The sequence below is a fragment of the Anomalospiza imberbis genome, chromosome 4 (assembly GCF_031753505.1).
Source record: "Anomalospiza imberbis isolate Cuckoo-Finch-1a 21T00152 chromosome 4, ASM3175350v1, whole genome shotgun sequence".
Lineage (NCBI taxonomy): Eukaryota > Metazoa > Chordata > Aves > Passeriformes > Viduidae > Anomalospiza > Anomalospiza imberbis.
Window position 1 is genome coordinate 59554162 of NC_089684.1, and position 23242 is coordinate 59577403.

General features: G+C 35.4%; 1 protein-coding gene across 10 annotated transcripts in view; it reads right to left on the reverse strand.

Moving 5' to 3' along the window:
- The window catches only part of KCNIP4 (potassium voltage-gated channel interacting protein 4), a 397111-nt gene that overhangs the window by 79244 nt on the left and 294625 nt on the right, over positions 1 to 23242 (reverse strand). Inside the window, exon 1 of one of the 10 annotated variants that reach the window (XM_068188789.1) lies at positions 14482 to 14993. The exons of 8 other annotated variants lie outside the window; for them this stretch is intronic. In XM_068188789.1, coding sequence (XP_068044890.1) covers positions 14482 to 14593 — 112 coding nt within the window. In that variant the 5' untranslated portion in view covers positions 14594 to 14993. Of the gene's footprint in view, positions 1 to 14481; positions 14994 to 23242 lie in introns of those variants that run through there. One more of the 10 variants, XM_068188782.1, reaches the window with a different exon arrangement.

Sequence of the window (23242 nt, forward strand, 5' to 3'; positions counted from 1 at the left end):
ATGCAGCAATCATCATTTTGAGATATTAATTTCCTCTGGGCAGTAGCTAACAGTCCAAGTACTGCATAAGGTCTCCAGGCCATTCCTCTCCTGGGAATGCAGACATCACTTCTTTACTGCGGCAGAGAGGGTCCCAAAACCAATTGCCTTTGCTGAGATATTTTTCTCTGCTAGCATGTGATAAAAGAAAGCTTAAAGATTGCACAACGAGCCTAGAGGTGATTTTACTACAAATTAATTGCCCAGAGAGTTGTAAGGAAATCTACATTTCTTCACAACTATTAAAACAGTCAGCCACTGTGATGCAGCAGTTTGCCTACGGGATTTGTTTAAACCAAAGATGTCTTTCAATTACTATACATGTGCCACTAAAAGAACCCAGCAAGCAAACAAAACCAGGCAAAACAAAACGAAAACCATAATCAAAACAAAATGGCAAGTAGTATGTTGTGTCTCATGTTTATAATGCAATTTTGTGAATGGATAAATTTGTGCATCATCTGAAAAGGGACTGAAAGTCCTTTGACATTTGATTTTTTTCTCCTAGACATAAAGTTCTGTATTATTAATAGGTCTTATTAAACTAACAGTAGCAAGCAGACAATTTCACTTTGCAAAGAACAGAGAGGTAGAAGCTGACCTTTCTACTCTTTGAAAAACAGTAATTTATTCATATCATCTGAAGATCACTGTTTTGCTGATATAAATAGGGAGGGCACGTTCTGCATTTCTTATGTATTCTAAACACCTGATAGCTTTAACAATGAAGACTATAACCCAGGGTTCTTAATGAATAAATGGAAATTGGCAGAAAATGCAGGACAAGCTCCGAGTAGCTATACATTATAAATGTATTCTGTGACTTATCACAACTGTGTGTTCTTATCAAAAATAGCTTTCACATGAAACAGGTATTCAGAAAAATAACCAGCATATGGTTCACTGCTTTCATTTGAATGTGACAGGTAAAATGCCTCAGCGTGTATTAACCTAATTTAAAATATTGTTGAAGAAGGAATAATAAGAGAGAGGTTTTTTTAGCCTGAAGTTCATTTTGATTAAACTGAAAATATTATTCATAGTCTCTGCTGTCTGAAATTTGCTTTGCTGATGATGTGTACATAGCACTGAGTGTATTTTAAATATACACAGGGAAGGGGGAGGGAAGAGGTTGTCTGTCTCCAGAGCAACATGCCCTGCTAAGATGCCAGGCACTGTCATAGCCACAGCTCCCAGGCCAGTGGTCTGGTAGGCTGTCTGTCCCATGGAGCCAGTATTAGACTGAAGGTTAAAGTGAGGTCAGATAGAGCTTTAAATGAGGACAGAGCTGCTGTGTACATCCAGCCTGTGAACACAGCTATCAGAAGACAAGGCAGCACCACTGCAGTACCCAACTTAGAGAAAACAGGAAGAACTAATCCAATAAATATTGGCAGAAATTGTACCTTTTTAGTTTGCTTTGACAGTTACCATTATTTTTCAATTAATTACACCACTTTAGTTGTGGAGATTAACAATTATTCATAGTTTCTTTCCTTCCTTTTTAATTAGAGTCCCTAGAGGTGTTTCAAGAATTTGTGGAAAAATATTGTCTTGGTGGCTAACATTTACAATACTTAGATCATTCTTGTTCCAGAAAGCTTTTTGTTATTTATTACTACAATGTACAACCACAAAATAAATCACCATTAAAGAGCTCTGTAGGCAACCTTCAGATCATTTTGACTCAACTTTATTTTTAAATAGATTTTTGAAATATAGTCTTAAACTATGGGGCTGACGTGATATTTTTGACATACATTGGACAAACAGTCCTCCTTTCCATCTTTAAGCCTATTACGCATCCACTGCATATCACAAATTCACACCTTCATAATCCAGTACCTTATCATATAGTCATAATAATTTTGAAGGAGAATCACTTTAGTTAATCCCAGCCCAGTCCTTCTCATGAATTTGAACCCTTCAGCAATGGTTGTAAATCACAAAAGTTTGACTTCAGTTTTGCTATTTAATTTTTAATGTCCTACTTCTTCTAGGAAGGTAAGTGAAAAAAAATTAAAACGTAGCATCAACAAATGGCATTTTATTCATTGATTGAAATAAAACACTATCTGCTACCATAACATCAAGAAAGGCATTTTTAAAAGTTAATTTTAACTCTCACTTTAATATAACAACTTGGTCTTTAACGTGTTGGTTTACGCAGAAGACAAGAAATAAGGGAACATTGAGCTATTCAGAGGTTGCTCCCATCCTCCTCTCTCTCCAATTGACAAACATGGCCTTTCTGAGGACTTCAGGATGGCAGATGTGGTGATTGAAGTGAAAAAAAATCTAAGCTTTCAATTCTAATTTAAAATAGCATTTTCAGAGGTACTTTCTATCCTGTTGAATGACAAATAGCTGATTGTTGTCAAACACACGAACTGACAGAAACTAAGTGAAATACAGTTATTGAGCATTCAGCACTGACCGGTCTTCCACAAAACAAGCTGAATTAGCTGAAAATATGATCATATACCAGCCTTTTTGGGGGTGGGGAACTAAGGGTGTGCAATGGGGTTGTGCAGGAAAAATTTGCAATTAAAATAAAAAATTATCTGCAGACAAAAATAGTTTTTTGAAAATCCCAACATCTATTGCAAGAACATAATCATAGTACTATGGAAAACAAATATGTAGTGCATTTGCTTTCTTCATTACACACAGAGCATGACCATCTTGATTTGCTAGATATATATATTTTTACATGATTAATTTCATATACCTAATGGACATTTGCACATTTAAAGGTATGATAATTCAAGGAAGATTAATGACTTCCCCAAAGCATACCCACTCTGAAGCCCATTTTAATTATCATGAAACTACCATACATACAAATAACTCGGGTTGCCCTCTGCTGTCATTGTAAAGCAATGTTTTAGAACAAGATGTGCCAGAGGAAACATACACATATCTGTCAGTATGAAAAACCAGAGTGCAATTCATGTCTTTATAGAAGGACAGAAACTTCAGATGTCCATCTTTTATCTATTCTTAGGCCTTAAACATCTCTCTGTGTCTTAACACATGTACTAGCTTAGCAGAATTATTTTTAAAGAGCTTTTTGCCCTACTAATATATTAAAGCAGACAGACATGGGTGAAAATTTCAAAAGAGATGGGTTATCAGATGAATGTTTTCAGTTAGAATGTGTCTACTACTGAGTTTCTCTGGATCCCAGCTTTAAGAGAGCTTGGCACTTTTGTCTGCTTTTAAACCTTCCACGCACTCCTGAAAAGTGCAAGCTACTTAGGATGACGAGGGCATAAATTTATATTAAAGAAATACATTTAGGGTAAGAATATAGAGATTTACTTTTTTTTTTTTTTTTTACAAGCATTGGGAATGAACAACATGATTCAAGTGTAAAATATTTATCAAATAGTAAAATTGATATAAAAAAGATAATCAGAAAGCATTAAGTCAGATGAAAGCTTATTATATTCTGTCAGTTCACATTCCTATTAACCCATGAATTCCTGAGTTTTAGTTCTGTGAAAAAATTGTGTTTCCAGTTTCTCTGCATAACCATAAAAGAAAAAAAAACAAAACCTCAATTCTAACTTGCTAACTTTCTTCTCCTTTCTCCTTTGCATAATGAGCCAAGAAGACCTTTAGCAAAAATCCTCTATATACTTTTTCAGGAACTAAGGTTTCAGCTTAGAGAAATGTTTTGCAAAAAGAACACAGATGAAAAGAAAGCCACAGAAAATATGAATGGCATTACTTTTCTTTTAAAATATACATCAAGAGATAACACAGGGTTCCAATAATTTTTAAAATTACACTCTCCTAACCATTCTCAAATACATTGAAAAGCAAGAATTTACAAACTCAATTATCATGGGATTAAAGTAATAAAACTATTATTAAGTTAATTTTTCCTCAGAAATGTACAGCTGTGTAGTACAGTAGTAACACACTGTGAATCACTTGGTGTTAAATAATGCTTCATGCTTCCTGCAGAGTAAGACTAGTCTTTATTGAAACATGAATGAGGGAGATTTTTCATAAACCAAGACTATAAAAACTGTTCTCTCAGTGTGAAGTAATTTAATGTACTTTCCAAGAAGCTTCCTGGATATCTCAGTCCACGACACTTCACATCAAACCACATGATTTAGACATGTCTGTATTCACCTCCATGAAGAGATAGATCATACAACTTATAAAACATAAAAAAACATCAAAAAGAAAAGGATTTTATGTTGAGGATAAATAGCAGGCAAAGAATCACTAGTGCTTAAACTACATTTTCAAATGAAGGTGTCTAAACTGGGTCACAAAGATCAATATCTAGGAACTGAACTGATGCGGCCTAATTTGCTGAAACGTTTCCTCTGAGATCTGCCCCAAAACTCATAGTTCAATTCTTCTAAAATACAGAGCATCTTTCTTTGTAGTCCTGCATTGCCAAGATTCTCTGTTCAAAACCAGCTGGTTTTCAAGTGTTCACTTATCATCCAATACAGTGAATAACTATACTTCCCTGGATAAATGGTGAGCACAGAAAATCCTAAACAGTTGAATTTTTTGGTGTTGTATCTGCCCACCCGCATCCCATGTTTGTTCTTGTTTTTATCCACTCTTAAAAGGCTGCTAACATCATCAGGTCCTTAACAAACCGTGCTATGATTAACGAATTAACCTATTATAGTTCTAAGCCCTCCTTAAAAATGTGCATCCATTGCAATGCTTTTGGGCATGGCTGACCTATCTATACAGCACAAACTCATGCTTAGTCATGTTGTTGCACGCAAATGTTATCTCAATTTGCCACCTCCTCAACACTTGAGAAGCCTGGAGAACCCACTCAGTTCTGCTTTCTATTCACGTGGGCATTGCACCGAATCTCCCCTCTTTCCCACCCATCAGAGATCCCGGATTGGGATGCCATGCAGAGTGCAGAAAGTATCAGCTGCCATAAATATTGACCTGCTGCTACTTATTCCTTCTCAGCAGCAGAGAACTCGAAGTGTGCTGCTCCCTGTGTTGCTAGCCTTTTCTCTGGCCACTTCTGAAGTGGTACAAAGAGAAACAGCCCTGAACTGTAAAGCCTTCAGGCAGAAAATCTAATTTAAAAATAGTAACCAATAGAATTGTTGCAACTACTGTATCTTGTTATACAAATAACACAAAATTGCACCACTTAATAAAACTCAGAAAAGCAAGAATTTGTTACTCAGGGTTTTACTTAATTATAATACTTCAGATACTTCTATTCAAGCGTTCGTCTATGAGATACAAGTTTAACCTAGCATGGATAAAAGAGATCTGAATAAAAGGTTTTAATGATATTATTTTCAGCAATTTAGTCTCCATTCAGAAAAAAAGCTGGAAGCACAAATTCATGATAATATATGGGTCCACAATGAAGCATCCATTTATTGGTAATACACAGAAGTTCTCTTCTTCTATAAAAACAGCCTACACTTTTGTGTTGGTTGCTATATTTGGAATGCTGCTTTGTGCACAGTATTCTGAGAGAGTAAAGTGATGGGCATATGTAAATTTCTGTTATACTCTAGAAGCTCTCTATTTAATACAATGCATTAGACTTTGACTGAGAAAAAACAGTAGAAAAGTTACAGTTTTCTGATCTACCCAAGGATCAGGAGCTGAATCCAATCCCAAAATGATTATTGCAAGTTAACTGATTTGGCTCCATTTAGTCACTTCAGTAATGAGAACGAAAGACTGCCCAGAGGGAGAAAGAACTGAAGCAATATAAGGCATATACTTATAATTGAAATATAACAGAGAAAAATGTATTTGAAGAGCATAATTATTTAAATATAACAAGAAAAACCCTATATACAACATTAAACTAAGAAAAAATCTTTCAAATTATTTATAATTTATTTTAAAATTTTAAATTAAAATTAATTCTGTTTCTCATGTATGGAAAAATGGAATCCTTAGGAAAATGCCACACTTTTATAACAAAAAAGCAACTCATGCTGAAATTAAAAATGCATGTTTATTACAAATTTGTTGTATTAAAAACTATTCACATGAGTAAGAGACTTAGAAATAAGCCCTGCATTTGAAATATTTCAAACAACCACCTAAGGTATTTTTTTGATTTTCAGCCTGTGAAATTTGGCAAATTCTTCTACCTGAACTTAGTCCACCATAAATTTAAATCTAAAATTATTTCCCATACATATTTCATTGCATATATGTATAAATGTATTCTATGTAGTATGTATCTCATAAAGGACTGCATACTTCTCTATACATATATACATATGAGTTCAAACAAATACATTATTCATAACAAAGAAGAAACTGCAAGGTTTGTATTAAGAAGAATAGGTAATATGAAGCATTTGTAACTGCAGATTGTGCATAAAAGTACAACATGTACTTACTATGCTACAGTCAAAATTTTACTGTAATTTATTCTAAAACAGATATTTATTGGAATATGAGATGAAACTACCTGCTTTCTCAACAAGAAAATACATGCTATTCCTAGTAAAAAACAAGAAGTCTTGGATACTGACTAATGCAAACAGCTTTTTATCTAGATCCAGACTGATTTTTTGGTTTAAAATGTCTCAACAGTTTGAAGCTATTATAACTCACCATGTTCAAGTTTCAAACACGGGTTTTGATAATGAGATTAAGAGAAATCTCTTGATGTTTGTCTCAATACTCTTCATATGGCTTCACCACTTTAGAACTGGATGCCACTTTTTCAACCTACTCATTCTCACAACAACCCATGAGTTAACAAGTATAATTTTTACCATTTCCTAGATTTTCCAAAGTTAAAAAGGAAAGAAATCAAATGAGACTTCCTGAATGTCAATCCAGCTTTCTATTTATTTGTAATTCTTTTAATTATATAATTGAAGTTGCTGACAATTGGTACCTGTCTGACAGGGAAATAATAAAGAAACGTATAAAAAATTCAAACTACAGAAGAAATATAGGGCGATGCTGATTGCAGATTAGCTAATAGTCTCAGGATATTAATCACAAGTATTCTTATTAAAAGGAACTAGCAGTAAGTATGTCAATGTAAACAATACTACTGCTATACCACTCATAGAAAGTGATACTTCCCCCAGGAGTGTTATTTCACATCAAGTGGGATATTCTTCTGTTACTGTCTCAAAGGAAGAAATTCAGATAATTTCTTCATAAATATAACTTTGCAAGACAAATGTTAATGTATACACTTTGCTTTAGCTCAAATTTCATCATGACGTGTAAAACCCAGAATACTGTCTTTACTGAGAAACAAAGAAATCTAAAATATTTACAGTACAAGAAGGATACAGTTCAAACTGCTAGAACACAGGTTAAACATTATGGTTATATTTTTCAGATATATCTAGGTTGAAACTAGCTTCTCTGTCACAACGACTGTCTGAAGAATCACAGCTTAGTAAGGAGGTCACACTAGATCACTCAGAAATACAAAATTCGGTTTTGAGCAGGGAATGCTACATTTCCTCTCCTTGCTCAGGAGTACGTGCTCAAATGTAATGTGATTGACATACGACATATAGAAATCTAATTCTCTGAAACTCACCAGCCTAATTATTTTCCTAACTTTTCTATTTTATTAAAAAAAAAAGAAAAATTGAGGCCCTCCTTACCTTGCTACTTATTCATTTGGTGGTTTACCACTAAGCAAACTAGACTCTTTCTGCCCTTTCTTCTCAACTATATTTTCTCAATTTTCTCTAATTTTACTCTGTCACTGCAAATCCAGAAGTTTTAGCTGCAAGGAACAAGCCTCCTTAGGGAGCATCACAAAACAGTCACTAAACTGTTGCACTTCATTTTGGTTTGACTCATTTCAGGGATCAATATCCTTCCTTCTAATTTATGGAAGCTGTCTAAGTCCTTGTTGTCAAAACATGGATTTGTTTCATATAAAGTAACTTATTCTTTCTTGAGTGATAAGTGGAAGACTGAAAGTGTTCGCAAAATAAAGGCAGATATTTATGAGAAATAGTCAAGAACTCTTCATCTATATATATTCAAAAACTGGTAAAATGCACTTATGGAATCTATCAATCTACTTACAAGCAAGCATAAAATAATCAATCTGAACTGTATCCTACCCTTTTAACATGAAAATATATATTATTTAGCAGTAGCATAATTTAGAGACATTGATCAGTAATGTCTTTAAAAAGAAACATTAAAATTACCTATTTGTACCTATGTCAAACCTTTCATGTTACAATTGTTTTCTTGAGTTACCTTATCTGTTAAAACGCACTTACTGTAAAAATTTGGTACTCAAAGTCTTCATTTTAGATTACTCCTCTTTCTTCATGAAATGTACACAAATGCATACACACATGCAATCAAACTACTATTGGCCTATTTCTAAAAGTTCACCAACCAGACTTTGGAAGGGCATATTTCACATCCATAAACAGAATGGTCTCATTTGTGCTTCTTCATACTGTTCTAGTAACATGAAGCAGATATACAGAAAAGATTGAAAAATTAGTTTTATGGCTGCTTTTGCAGTTTTTCCCAAAGGTATTTCTGTAGGTAATGCATTTTATTGTGAGCTAAAACGCATACTAAACAATAAAATTATAGCATAATATCTCCAAATTATGCTATTATTTTTGCATTAAATGGAACAGATTTAGTTGTTTTATAAATTTCAATGTTTCAAATAAGTCTACACATAATCAGATACACATATCCCTACAAAATCACTATCTCACATATCTCATTAATATAAAAGACCAAAGAATTCTGATCAAAAATGCATCAAAAATGGAATTTTATGCAATGAATATGCGTGTCTGCAATTATCTTATCCCAACAGCAAGACCTTCTAGATTCTCAGCACTACAGCACATTAGGGAGTAGGCAATGCTATTGTCTCCACACCTATACTCAGATGAACAAGTGTAGTCATTTTTCAGCATATTTTGCCATACCAAATTTTTGTCATCTTAAAATGAATTATTTTATCCAGAGCTACATTGTAAAAGCAGCCTGGGCATGGAGCACAGGCAGAGTGCACAGGGAAAATGCTTAATCCAGGCATTCTGTAGGGAGCTCCTGATATCCATATTTGGAGATGCAAGGAGGTTAGATGCAGACTTTGCTGCAGGTATCAAATATATGTTACCAACCTTTTTTTTTTTTTTTTTTTGGGGTGACTATATTTATATTCTGGGAGAAAACACCTCCTTTCCTTCAAAATACATGGATTTTGGCCAGAAACAGCCAAGACATATCCTGAAAAATAACCTCCTTCAGATGAATACTCAGAATTACAGAAACTTCAAATGATGCTCGAAAGCAACTCTACCTTTGCAAAGATGAATACAAGGGGAAATTCTCTACCTGCACATAGTCAATCTAAAATGACTATTAGTATGAATACTTTCTTTAAAAAAAAAAAAAAATCAAGACTACAAAGTCGGGGATCTAATGATTGCAGGGAAGGGTTCTCCCAGAACAGTGTGGCCAAAAGGAGCCCTACCCAAGTTAGAAGGCAAATATCCTGTATGATCCTGAACCAGAGAGGATCTGTGAACTCCCACAGGAAGAGATAGGACATATGTTATCCTTACAGAAACATTCCTGGTAATATTTTTAACAGCTCTTACACATTTCTCACCATTTTTCACACAGCATCTAGATTTTTAATCAGACTGATGTGGATCTAAAGTGACCTATTCCACAGGGATTTAGTTGATTTGGATGTTAAAATTCCCTGAAGACGTCCATGGAAAGCAGCTGATGAAAAGATCTTCATAAACCAACAGGTCCTCCCTCAAAACTTTTACATAAATTGTCCCATTTTATTCCTAAAATTGTCCCATTTTATTCCTGATAAAAGCTTGATTTCTCTAATTTTGACATGAAAGAATGATAGTTGTTGTTCTTTACCAAGCACATTACCTCACACTTTTATGTGATTTGCACATCATATGATTAAGTCCAGGTAGAAAAAGTGCTACACTAAAAGGAAAGCAAAACAAAGTAAAAATTTCACTTTCAATATAATAATGTTAAGGATAATCAAGACATTGCTTTCCATACATAACCATTCTCCCACGCCTGGAGAAGTCTACTCTTTGAGGATAGGTGAAGAGTAAATAGAACATCATCTACTACCCTGAGACTGGGTATTAAAATGGTCCCAAGTTTCAGTAAGTTTCACAGCCTGTCTTGCATCCGACATAAGCTTAGAGAAATGTATCTATATAAATGAGCATATTGAAATTCACACCTCAGTTTTTACATCTATTTGGAGCAAGGTTGGATTTAAAGCAGCAACTGAATGCAGTTTCACATCTAGTCTTCTGAAGTAACTCTTCTCTGCTGTGCAATCTATTGATACTTCTACAGACTGACTCTCCTTTAGAGACCTTGAATCCAGAATTTCTGTCAAGGTTTACAAGGATGGTTGGGTTACTCAGAATAAAGTAGTCCTGTCAATTCTGCATTGTCTGGAGATGAAATAAAGACAAGTAGGAGGTGGTCATTTCACCGCATGCTAACTGAACATCTTTCTGAGAACAGGTGTTATATGCAGCTGCTGAGAAAAGGGAATGGGGCAGGTACTGCTGCATGGCATTTTTCTGCCTTTCTGTTTACTGTGGAATTATGCTACATTGCATCCCATTTGGCTGAGAGAAGTTATACAGGAGAGGGAGCAGCACAGGAGACTCTGTTGGATGCTGGACTTGTAACACAGCTTTCAGTGGATGGAGAGGACAATCAAACTAGAATCATTCATGTCGGCCACATGCAGAGAAGGAGAAAACTCCCATGCTTTTTGGTGTCTTTTCTTTGCAAATATAATGCAGTAGAGAATTTTTCAGCAGCATGTCTTTCCCCATATCATAAGAGTGAGAGTCATACTGCACTTGAGACAATATTTTGAACCTTACTGGTTTTGCTAAGCTGTAAGGGTAACTAACAACATGTTAACACAGATGGTTGCAGACAGACCAAACATCTTCTCAGTGCTTTTAAGCATCTGAACTATGAAAGAGGCCACATTTTAGCAGTTTGTGTGACAGAACAGATAAATTCACTAAGATGACTTTTGGACTAGAGGTGACTTCTGTCCATCCAGATTAGATAGAAAAAAAAAAGACCTTTCTGTACCTGCATAGAGCAGATATATCCTAAGGCAGAAAACTACCTCTATTAAAAACTACCTCTATTTACCCCCTGAACCAATTTCTAATTTGCAGCTAAAGCAACAAATTACTTACCCACAAAGCTGACTTTGCAGCCAAATATGTTCATTGATAACAGTAAGTGAACTGGTCTTTTCTTTGCATCACAGTAGGAGAAACTAAGGATCAAATATTTTAACCTACCCTTGATAGCCTATTGAGTTTAAAGACATTTAGACACCAGTGAGTCCTACTAACCAGAAGACATGGAGTTCATAGGACATTCACACACCAAACATGACATTTGTATCCGAATAAGCACTTGAAAGATAACAACAAGCTCTGGAGACTGTTAGAGATTAGTGTAAGGAATAAGAAAGGAATAAGGGAGTCTAAAATAGATTGCAACAATGGCTGGTTCTATTCACAAGTAAAAGAAAAACATTTCTGTAAGAGACGTTATTTATTCAAGATACAATCAGTACATGATGTAGGAAAAGGAATAGAGTGTGTCCTTTCAAAGATTTTGATTTATGCAGTTCCTTGATTTTTAAAAAATTTTCCACACATATTTAGATAATCTCTCTGCATAGCTACTACTTGACAGCTGTTCTGGACACAGGAATGCAAAGTGAATCCTTCATTTTGCCTTCTCTCTCCCCCAAGCTGCTGGTGGATTAATTAATTCCAAACTTGGCCCTGGTCTGTTGCTTCAGTTTGATCTCACTCCTCTCCTTCCAGCTTGAGTGACAAAAAAAAAAAAAAAAATCTTTGGAGTTAAGCTGTCCAACAGAAAAAGCTTCAGGCAAGGAAGTTGGAGGGAAGATAATGGCCAGTGTCAAACCACTCTCAAAGTAATGGAAGGAGAGGGAAAGGGGAGTTTCAATCTCTCCTTGTAAAAGTTGTATTGATTCAATTCTGTCCTTTTAACTGAAATAGCTGACTGCCTCCAGTGAAGCCAGCTTTATCTTCATTCTGGTCTTCTTTCTACTTATTGGAAAGTAGAGAATGAATGAATCAGAATAACATAGTCTCTAGTTTGGGACACAGGATAAAATCAGGTTTCTCTCTGTCCTGCCAATTGTTGAACACTGTAATGATATGTTAGGCTTGATGATATCAAAGGTCTTTTCCAACCTAGTTAATACTATGATTCAGTTTATTCAGTAAAAATAAGCAGATTGACTGTTTTCTCATGGAGATGAGAACAAGTCAGGCTCTTCTTCACCCTTACTGCACTAAAATCAGTGGAGCTGTAGCAAGTTAGCAACTAAGGATTTGTACTTTATCTGTCTTCTCTGCCCTGTAATAGTGAACATCAGGCATGCTGTTATTTCTTTCAGTGATATTTGCAGTATAAGTCAATCTATCAGGGATGTTAAGACAAAGATGTTAAGGAATCAGCCTAATTATGGGAAGAGATTTGTTTCAGTATATGACCCCATGACCTGCCTGCATGTGGCCGATGGGGAGGACTCTTTGCTTATTTTGGTTTCCAGATCAACGCTGGCAGTTTAAATGTGCTCCTCCTTGGATATGAAAAGAAAACCTTTCCTTGCATTCAGTACGTGAACAACAAATCATTAGTTCTGAATACACTATAAAAAGTATTCCTTAACCATTTGGGGCAGAATTCTTGTTTAATGTAATGGTGGTAACCAAACATGGAAAAGTTGATTAGCACATATCAGCCTCAGCAGAACTGGAAATCCCTCAAGTCACCAGAGTTACTCATACTGCAATTATAAATAAATCAACTGTACCTTACAAAGTTTAATCTTTTTATATTTAGGGATTGGTTTATGTTGCTAGGTAGTTTTGAATGAAATTATTATCATGTGAGGAAATGCCATGACACTAATGGGTGCATTAGAACAAAAAGGTGTGCTTCAATTGATAGATCATCTTGAACTTATTATTAAAATCAGTATATTTTGTACCAGGAGGATTTTTTAAGTGATTTAATAGAGCTGAAATCACATAAAACCTTTTCCCACAAACTTAATGGCAATACCAGTGAGAAATCAGGAGAAGGCTCTAACTCTACATATGCTAAAAAAAAAGCAATATTGCATTTCAATCTTTTCCCCTATTTGTTACCATATGTGATATAGCTGTAGCAAATCCATAACCATGATGATTTTTTTACATGTCACAACTGTTACACATCCAGAGTATTAAAAATCTCAAAAGTGAGCACTGATATGAGGGGTAAATTACCCATTGTTTAGAAAAAGTAATTCCATAAGCAATACATTATATAGTAACAAAGCAAATATATATTCTCACCACATACAGTTTGAAAGATGATTTATTTCAGTAGTTCAGTAACTATATAAGTGCTAAAGATTTCAGATTTTATCAGCACTCTGAACAATTTTATGAGGTGATTATGTGAATCTACATCCGTCAAAGATCCTATTCTATGACCACACTTTGGCTGTGTGATTCTTACTGAAAGCAGTTACCCAGCAAAAAGGATTGGTTTGGACTGGCATGAGCAAACATAATGATAAAAGCAAGTATTTTTTGAGCAAGGGCTTCAGTGACTGAGTAGATATTTTGTGGAAAACTTGAAAAGTTGACAGCAAAAAATCTCAGTTATAACTGACCTGAAATAGATTATTTCTATAAAATGTGAAAAAACCCCTCATTTTTTATAGAAATAAAAGTCCTAATAAATTAATGTGAAGCCCCCTTTGGAAGTAGATGAAATTATATGACCCATAAAGTAGAGAGCAGACAAGATTCTGAGCAAGAAACAGGAATGTTAAAACATATATTAAGGATATATATTTTAAATACATACATTTAATGTTGGCATCTATGCCTTTTTTTAAAAGATGTACAGCATGCTTGATCCTAAAGCTCATTCTGTAATAACAGTGCATTGCATTTATCTGTGAAACAGACTTTTAAAACACAGATACTTATACAGAAGAAAACTCTAATTGCATCATAAATAAGAAGAGCAAAGCACTTTTTTAAACATGAACTGAACTAAAATCTATCAAGGTCAGTAGCACTGAGCAGCTTTCAAAGGCACTGACAGGTGTTTTGTTCACTATTCTAGTCTTTTTTTAATGAACATCCTCTTACAGTTGTAAATTCATTGTAAAATAAAAATCTTATGTTAGCATCTACTTCTGTTTTCAGTAACAAAGCAAAAGCAACAGAAGCAAACCAGGGTTTTTAGTCTGATACTTTCACATTTTTCATTTCACAGCTCTTATAGCTGATGCTCTCTATTTTAACAGATCAGACACCAAACCTATAAACAGCACAAACTGAGTGACCACTTTACCTTCTGAAAAATCAATCAGTCCCAGCAAATGAAGCAGCTTCAGAGATGCAAATATAATCACAACAATACCCACTGTTTGTAGTCCCTCCGACTCCCACTCGAGAGTCAACATTCTTCCAACAGGCAAATCATTCCAGTCTTCACACCGGTTTGCAATCAGAGGGAAATTAGAGGATTTTACCAAGAGTTTGCTTTGAAGAAATTTGCAGTAGTGTAAAGCACCACTATACCAAGCAGTGGCAGCTCAGCAGCCACTCTAGCTGAGATAAAATATTAGCTAAAGCCCAGCATCTCATGCTTCTCTGAGCATTTGCTTTCATCAGTAGCGAGTCCTCCTAGAAGGCTGAGGTGCACCACGAACCTCTGGGTATGACATTGTATCCGCGGAGCAGCGTTACTGAGAGCTGCTGGAGGAACATCTGTGTCGAGCAGGAGACTTGGCTGTGTCGGTGCCAAGAAGAAAAGCTCTCTGCAAACTTGCACGAGGGAGCACACTACTGTCAGCACTCAGTGCTCCAGCGCTCCCAGAGCCAGACGCTGCAATTCTGCCCAGCTCCACAGCCTTTCCCCAGCTTCTCTTAGCACCGCTTCTGTTAAGTTTCAGAAGTGATAGTTTGCTAAAGACAGACATCTGTTTTCACCTGCTAAATGCTGCATGTCAGAAAACTACCGCCCTCTGCATTAGAAAGAACAATGATCAGAGAAACGCTGCCCCTTCCTCTTCTTAAGCATCACCAGAGTCTAATTAAATCTTCACTGAAAGTGAGAACAGAAATTAGAGAAATACACATCAGCATGATCAGTGCCGCCAGCTAGCAAAATATAGTGCTGTCAAGGGGACATGCACTGCTAAACTCCTGATCCATAGCCAGGAGGAATGTATTCTTTATTGATTAAGAAACAAAACAGTGCTTTTCTGCCTCAGCACATGAACCTAAAAGTGCTGAACCCCAAACTCTGATATACGTTAATGGGTGTTAAGATCTTACCCAGGCTACACATGAGGGGAAAAGAATCCCAGCTGATTTATTGGATAGTTTGTATAAAACTAATAAACAATTAGTTGTATAAAACTATTTGTGTTTATTAATGTGATTACCAAGAGGATACTCAGTGTGAAGAATATTTATACAGCACATGTACAACCAATATGAGGTTATGCCTAAATGCTTACCCTTGTGCACATCCTAAAAATTTAAATAAATCCTGTCCATTGCTATACAAAGCACAACAATAAGGTGAAGGGGAGCCTCAGAAAAATATATTTTAGACATTTTTATAATTAAAATATATGTTCTAGCACTAAAAAAAAAATACATAAATGATGTCCAGTATCAACTACTCAGGTTACTAAGCTCTTTTGACTAGAAAAAAATTTTGCCAACTATCAAGAAGTTCAGGTATTTCTATTTTTGCCCAAAAAGCCATAATAATTTTAAATTAGCGTAGCAAGTTGTAGCATTAACAATCTATTGTCTATGGGCTACTACATAGAGAAAGAAAAAGGTACTACATTGAGAAAGAAAAAGGTAATTTATAATTTATTATCAGCTTTTTTTGGTTTTCTTTGAAGGCTATGCACATTGAAGGACAGAACTCTAGAATCTATATATTTTTATTCATTCAAAAATGCATGTGTGTGCTTCAATTAATTTTAGGCTATATCTAGTCAATATATAAGCAAGAATATTCTTTGATTTTACATTTCTGGGTATTTAATACTAGAATGTTGTGAATTCTGTATTATTTATATATGCTCTCAGTCTGAGTGTCAGTTAACACAGTCCGAGTGTCTCATTAACATGTAAAGATAAAACAGTGTCATAAGAGGAATGCACAGTAAAAATAAATCAAACCAAATACACTATCCCACATTTGCACCTTCCAAATATGTAATTATTTTACCTCATATTCCATATTAATGATTCAATAAATTTTCCTGTTAAGTTCTTCTCCTCTTAAAAGAAAAGTAACATTTTGTTTCCTCTTTAGAATTCCTAGGTACTCCGTATAATCTTCTCCTTTTTAGGCTATGACACGTTAATCTTGACCTCATTCTCATCTCTGGCTTCTATTTTTTACTTGAGGTTATTCCTACTTAGGCTTTTCTTTTTCTCAAATTTGTGTTCTTTTTCTTCAATGACAATGTATGAACAAATGTTTACAATATTGCTGAAACAATAATCCTAATATAATGCCACACTCACAATACAGCAGTGAAAGTGGCCTTATTTATCTCTAATAAATGGTCTCAGGGAAATTATTAAAATGGAGAAATCAGTCAGTCCACATTATCCTTTCAAGCAGTAAGTTTAGGCTACCTTGTGCTCTTGAGCTGCCCACTTTAGGAGCAGAGGCCCTTCTGCTCCACCACTGAAGGTGCCAACCCACTTACAAGTGAAAGCCACCCAGCAAGAAGTGGTCCCAGACACAGCCAAGGTTTTGTTTTCTGCTTTCACACAAGAAGAAAGGCCTGGACCTCTTAAAGAAGATGAAAGAGAGAAAAATTATGAATTTGATTAGTTTTAGGGGCCAGTTCTACCTGCACAGCAAATGAGTTACAGAAGAATGTTTAAATTAAAAAAAAAAAAATCTAAGAACATTCACTTGAATGAATGTAACTGATTACTGACTTCAGAGAATACCTCTTTAAAAAAAGGAAATAGACTTTTCCTGTTGTTTCTCATGATAGTTCTCCAAGTTAGGGGAACCATACACTGAATTTGTGAGTCTCCAAGCCTTAACCCTAGAAAGTAAAGTAGCAAGGATAAGAACAATGTAGAAAGGAGAAGGAAGTGATACATGAAATCTTTCCTGCAATATGCCATGCAACAGACTAAAACATCAATATTACTTAGAGATGTGAAGTCTTCTGGAAGAAGTTCAATTAAAAAATTCTATGCCCCAAAACACTTTAAAATTCAATCAATCTTGAATAAGGAGACAATAACATGCTGTTATATGTACAGCAACTCCACATGCTTATCCTCCTAAATTCAAACTCCATTGCAACATTGCAATTTCTCTTACACACTTCTTACTTCTTCAATAATTTGAAAACAATATTTGTCTGACATATTCTTATATGGTGCCTGTATTGACTGTACAAACAAATTCTAAAAGTTGTCGAAAGAATTTTTACATAACATATCCCTCCTGGATACAAAATGAAACACCATTTTTTACATAAAATTAAAAAAAAAAAAAAAAAAGAAAAGAAACCAGGGGATAACATCTTATAATATCCAAGCACTGCTCTGGGTTGTTCTCTTTCCCTAAATACAGCTTTCATTTTTGACTTTGCAAGTCATTCTGGTGGTGATTGAGCAATACATTTAAGTTTGCAGAAACTTCCTTGTGATTCTTCACTAGGTTGCACAGAGGGAAAAATAAAAGCACTAGAATTTGTTATGAAGCTATCCCATCTAAACATTGCATCTTCCACTGTCTTTAAATTCTTCTCCATTAATATTTGAGGCAGACAAGGAAGGAGATGCAGTGGAGTAGCCCTGTATGTTAGAGTCTTGATTATGTAGAGTGTAATGATGGCGACAATAGGGTGGAGTGTTTATGGGTGAGAATCAGGGGAAAGGCCAGGAAGGCAGATACCATGCTGGGAGTCTGCTACAGACCACCTTATCAGGATGAAGAGGCACACAAAATGCTCTGTAAGCAGCTAGGAGAAGTATCATGATTGCTAGCCCTTGTTCACATGGAGGATCTTAACTTGCCAGATGTCTCCTGGAAATACAACACAGCAGTGAGCAGTCTAGAAGGCTCCTGGTGTGTGGCAGATAACTTCCTGACACAGCTGGCGAGGAAGCTGATGAGGGGAAAAGTCCCACTGGACCTGCTGAGTAATGGGACGCTTGTAGGCCACCTCAGGGACGGCAACTGTGAAATAGAAATTCTCATGAAACAATTTCAAAATTGTGAAATTGTGAAATTCTCAGAAAACTCTGGAAGGACCTCAGCAGAAAGGCCATCTTGGACTTCTGGACTTGATAAGGTTGAGAAAATCCTGTTGGAGGCAGTCCTAAAGGGCAAAGGAGTCCAGGGAGGCTGGAAACACCCTAAGGAAGCAATATTACAGTCACAGGAGCAGGCTGCTCCCTATGTGCTGAAAGATGAGCCGAGGGGAAGACAATTGGCCTGGTTGAGCAGAGAGCTTCAGCTGGAACTCAGGACCTCTGCATAAAAACAAGTAAAAATTTTTCTCTCCTAAGTAAATATTCAAGAGGGACCTGTGCTCAAGTGCTGTAGGAGACATACATTTCCTGGAAGCACAGATCCCAAGTGAGTTTTGAGCTGGACAGAGTAGATATGTCTATACTAGTGGGATCTACAAGAATGATCCACTTCTGGAGTCCCAACATTTTTCCACAAACAATCCCAACTAATTACTGGCTACTCTAACAATTTTAAATAGAATCATTTGTGTGTGAAATGCAAATAATATAAAAAGGACACCTTAAATAAGACAGTGTGTTATGCACTAAGTACATTTTGTACTGTATGCTTGTATGCATGTAGAATACCATCAACTTTCCTTAAGGAAAAAAACACTCAAATATTATTTGTAAAGCTAAGCCATAGGAAATTAAATTTCATTAATTTTAAAGTTGGGTAACAACAGAGAAAATCTGCCATTTAAAACTACACAATTCCATCTAATTTAACAAATCAAAAGAAGAAGCAAATGCTTAAGAATAACAATAGGATTCTAAGAATTGAACAGCTAAGGGATAAAACAATTTTAAACTCTAGAAATATGTAAATAATACCTAAATAAGAATTAAATTACTAGCATATAAGGATATAAAATTTCCCTACAACTTAATATGGTTACCTAGTCCTTTCAAAATTTTCTGGTATTATCACACTACTTTTATACTAATTCCAGTCAGCACCTGGTTTTGGATTTTATCTACCATTGTAATTAGCACAGTAAAATTACATATATTTTCTTTTAATTCCCTTAATTCTCTTCCATAACTTTTTTTTTTTAATGTTTAGAAGAAATTTTTACTGGAAGTTATAAACTAATATTTTCAAGTTTCTTTTGGCTCTTATAGACAACCTACCTGATTCCTAATACATTGCAATATTTAATTTCTTTTCACTATATTTTCTTTTTAACATCTGCTTGTAAACAGTATCAGTATTTTCAGACTTTTCTCTTTATACTGAGAATGATTTTCATTTCTGTGCAGGCATTCTGGATTTGCAGTTGTCTAATGTACAGTGGGGCTGACCAAAACTGAACCATTTTCAAGACAAGGATGTATTACTATTCATTAATTGATTTGAATTTTACTGCCTTCCTAGGTGTTAAAATCTGCACAGTGTTACAATTAATGTGTGTGTGTCTGTGTGTGTCTTAATTGGTTGGGAGTAACAGCTCATTAGACTCTATTCTATATTTTCCCCCAACGTATCTGAAAAGGGAAACTGTGGATGAGTTAGAAATAGAAACAAAATTTGGAAGTATTAATTAGCTGCCCTTCTTTCTGTACTCTCTTCTTCCAGAGGGACATGTTAGACAGCCAGAAGAGAATGAAATGGTCAAATAAACACAGAAAGGGCACCTAAAAACAGGTCAGATAAACAGCATATCTTCAGCTTCTTGTTCATGCCAAATCTGAGATTATTAGGAAAGTTATCTGGTGGATAATGAACTTAATCCTCCTATTAGTTAGCCAGTGAGAAATTCACTCACAGATAATAAACTGCAGTTTTCTACACAGAAAAATTTCTATCTCTGATCTGCAGAAGAAAACTATGTCTTCTATAAAGCATTTCGAGAACCAGGAGAAGAAATTAATTTACACATATCTTTTCAATAATTAGTCTCAGGGTAAAATGATTTTGAGTGTAACACCTCCTTTGTAGGCTGCTACAGGTAATCACAGAACATCATGTAACATTCATAAAATGTTTAGAAAAATGAAGCTAATGTATGGAATCACATTGTTCATCTCACCAGTGCTGCAGCTGCTCAAGAGCCCAATATTGCACTAGCAGATTACTTATCCAGACAGAATTGCAGGGAAACATTTGCTAGCTAGAAGAGAAAGGTAGAGTGTAATTATGCAAGATTAAATTTGTCAGGCTTCATATATCATCTTTAATATTTACACTAAATGCCCTAGATCTTTAATGACTGTAAGTGAATAGAGGATGAGAAAGGAAAAATTCAACATCTATACAGGCAAGATAAATTTCACTGGTTTGTAATCAAGGAAGAAAATATGATATCCAAGCTTCTAAAGGTTCGGTCTCAGAAGTAAATTACACTAATATAATATTGTAGTTATAGCTGTATAAAGGTTCTAGGCTATGGCATGGGATTTAATTTCTTTTTTCCGCTCTTCATTTTCACCTTATGACTCTCACTTACTTCTAAGCTTTTGTTCTTGCTTTGATCTATATCAAAGGACTGCTGCCATTACTGATCTGAAAACGAGATGAAAGGAATCCCACAAGAAAACCATTGCCAACTCCTGTCATAAAATAACACAGGTGGATTTATTTGTCAAAAAAAAATCTAATTGATACAGCATGTTATACAAATATGTATTAAATACTTAGTGTACAAGTGGTTTGTAAATTAAATGTAATGTCCATGGGAGCAAGAGTAGCACTTTAATTTATTAAGCTTCAGCAAAGGATTACAGAGCAGCTATATGTTTCCTAAACGAGGTTAAATCACATTTAGTAATAGTAATCAAATTCTGGTTTATTTTATTGCAAAGCCCACTAGCTTGTTTGACAAATGAAATTACCTCTAAATTATGCAACTGTGTCTTCAGCCTACAGACCTGGGGTTTTTTTTAATATTAAATCATAATTGTTGCAGCAGGAATGGCCACTACCAAATTTCTAAGCACAAATGTAGATCTGCACAGGAGAAGTGCAGTATAATGGAACTACTAAAGGCCAATCACACCCAACTACTTTGTTTAGCTATAGAGACCCACCTTCCTCTGAGATATGCTTTTCCTGCTTAGTAGAAAACACAATTTTTTTGCCTGTACAACCCTTGTCTTCTTCAGTCTTTTCTCATTTGGAGCAAACATGGTAATGTCTGACTTGCTAAGTTTCTTGTTTCACTAGTATATTTGTAATTATACATTGAAGCAAGAGGACACCATTATCAATCACTTCATTCATGCAAATAAAAAACTACTGGGAGGCAAACAGATCAAGCCGGTAGAAATGATAGAGTAGCAGCATTCACATCTTCCTATTCAGTCATTTTCTGTTAGCCAAATTATGACTATAACCACTCACATGTGTCCATACATCTAGGAAGCCATGTATTTATGGGCTGTGCAGTTAGATGACCTCAGATGAGTTCCTAAAGAAAGGGAAGGTGTTTCCTGTGGTGATGAATGAGAAAATAAATGAACCATGTATGCCAGCAATAAAAGCTGATCTTCTAGTAACAAATAGGAATATTCATCACCAAGCCTCGAACCCAACTATCAATTTAAAATTGTCAACCTATCCTCTACAACATCTCTATTTCAAAACAGATGTTTCTGGCTCTCTGTGGTTCATTGAATGGTTAGCAACTAAACCAAAGGGGGGAAAAATGTATTACTAATCACAATCATAAGAACATTACTATCGTGCAGCTGGTTTTTTGTATTGCACCTTTCTCTGATACACAATAACTCATGCACAATAAATGTTCTATTTCTCTCCTTGGCTTTTCCAAAGGTGAAGTACTGTATTTCACCATAGCAACCAGAAAGTATTATAAATTAAGGCTGAAGAGGCTGACATATTTCTACATTTGATGCACTTGTTTAAAAAATGAGTGTATTTGTCCTGTAAAGATGAGCTATTACATGTATGTAGCACATTAAAGAAATGGCTGTAATCCTGATTTAGTCCCTTACCTCTATATAGTTAGATTTGTACTACAGATGAAATATGCACAGGTTTGTCTACAACTCTGCAACATGTGCTTACCATTCCAAATTATGCAATAATCAGAATTAGTCCATACCACCTTGTGAGATACAGGAATGTTAATGGCTAATGACTCAAAACTATTGACCTTTTAGTAAAAGAGCAGAGTGCTTTGCTGACCATGTGCAAAGTAACCATTTAGGTGCAGAGGGGGTGCACACCCCCCACGGGAGGATGGCCGTGACAAACTGACCTTTGTCAGCAACAGCTGAGTTTTGAGCCAGACATGGGAAGAGGTCAATGAGAAGATCCTGCAAGGCAAGTTAGTGCTTTTTATCATGTTGGTGTCCCCCCTTTCACAAATGACTCAGAAGTGAAAAATCCTTTCCAGGGAAGTATGAGGACATTAACACTTAGACCTGAGGGTATTCATCCCTTCTGATGGGGTATAGCTGGCTCAGCCATGCAGACGTGGAAGCTGTCCTGTCTTTGTTGGTGTCATAAACCATCAGCGACACCCAAAGGGCCCTGTGATCCACAGTGTTACATTGCACAGTGCAAAACACTCCCACCTGACCCTGAGTGTACATTAACCCACTGAAATTTCTGTTTTGCAGGCTTCCCCATCCCCAATGGATCAAGACTTGGACCATCACTTCAAGCAACAGACATCAAAATTGCAACAATCAAATCTCAGTCACAGATCCATGTGTGGTAATATCTGTCTATTCTTACCCTTTCTTTCTTTATTTTTGCTTCTACATTTTCTTAAATTTTATTTTTAAAATTTCATGTTACTATTACTATTATAACCAAAATGGATACATAGCTGCTTTCCATT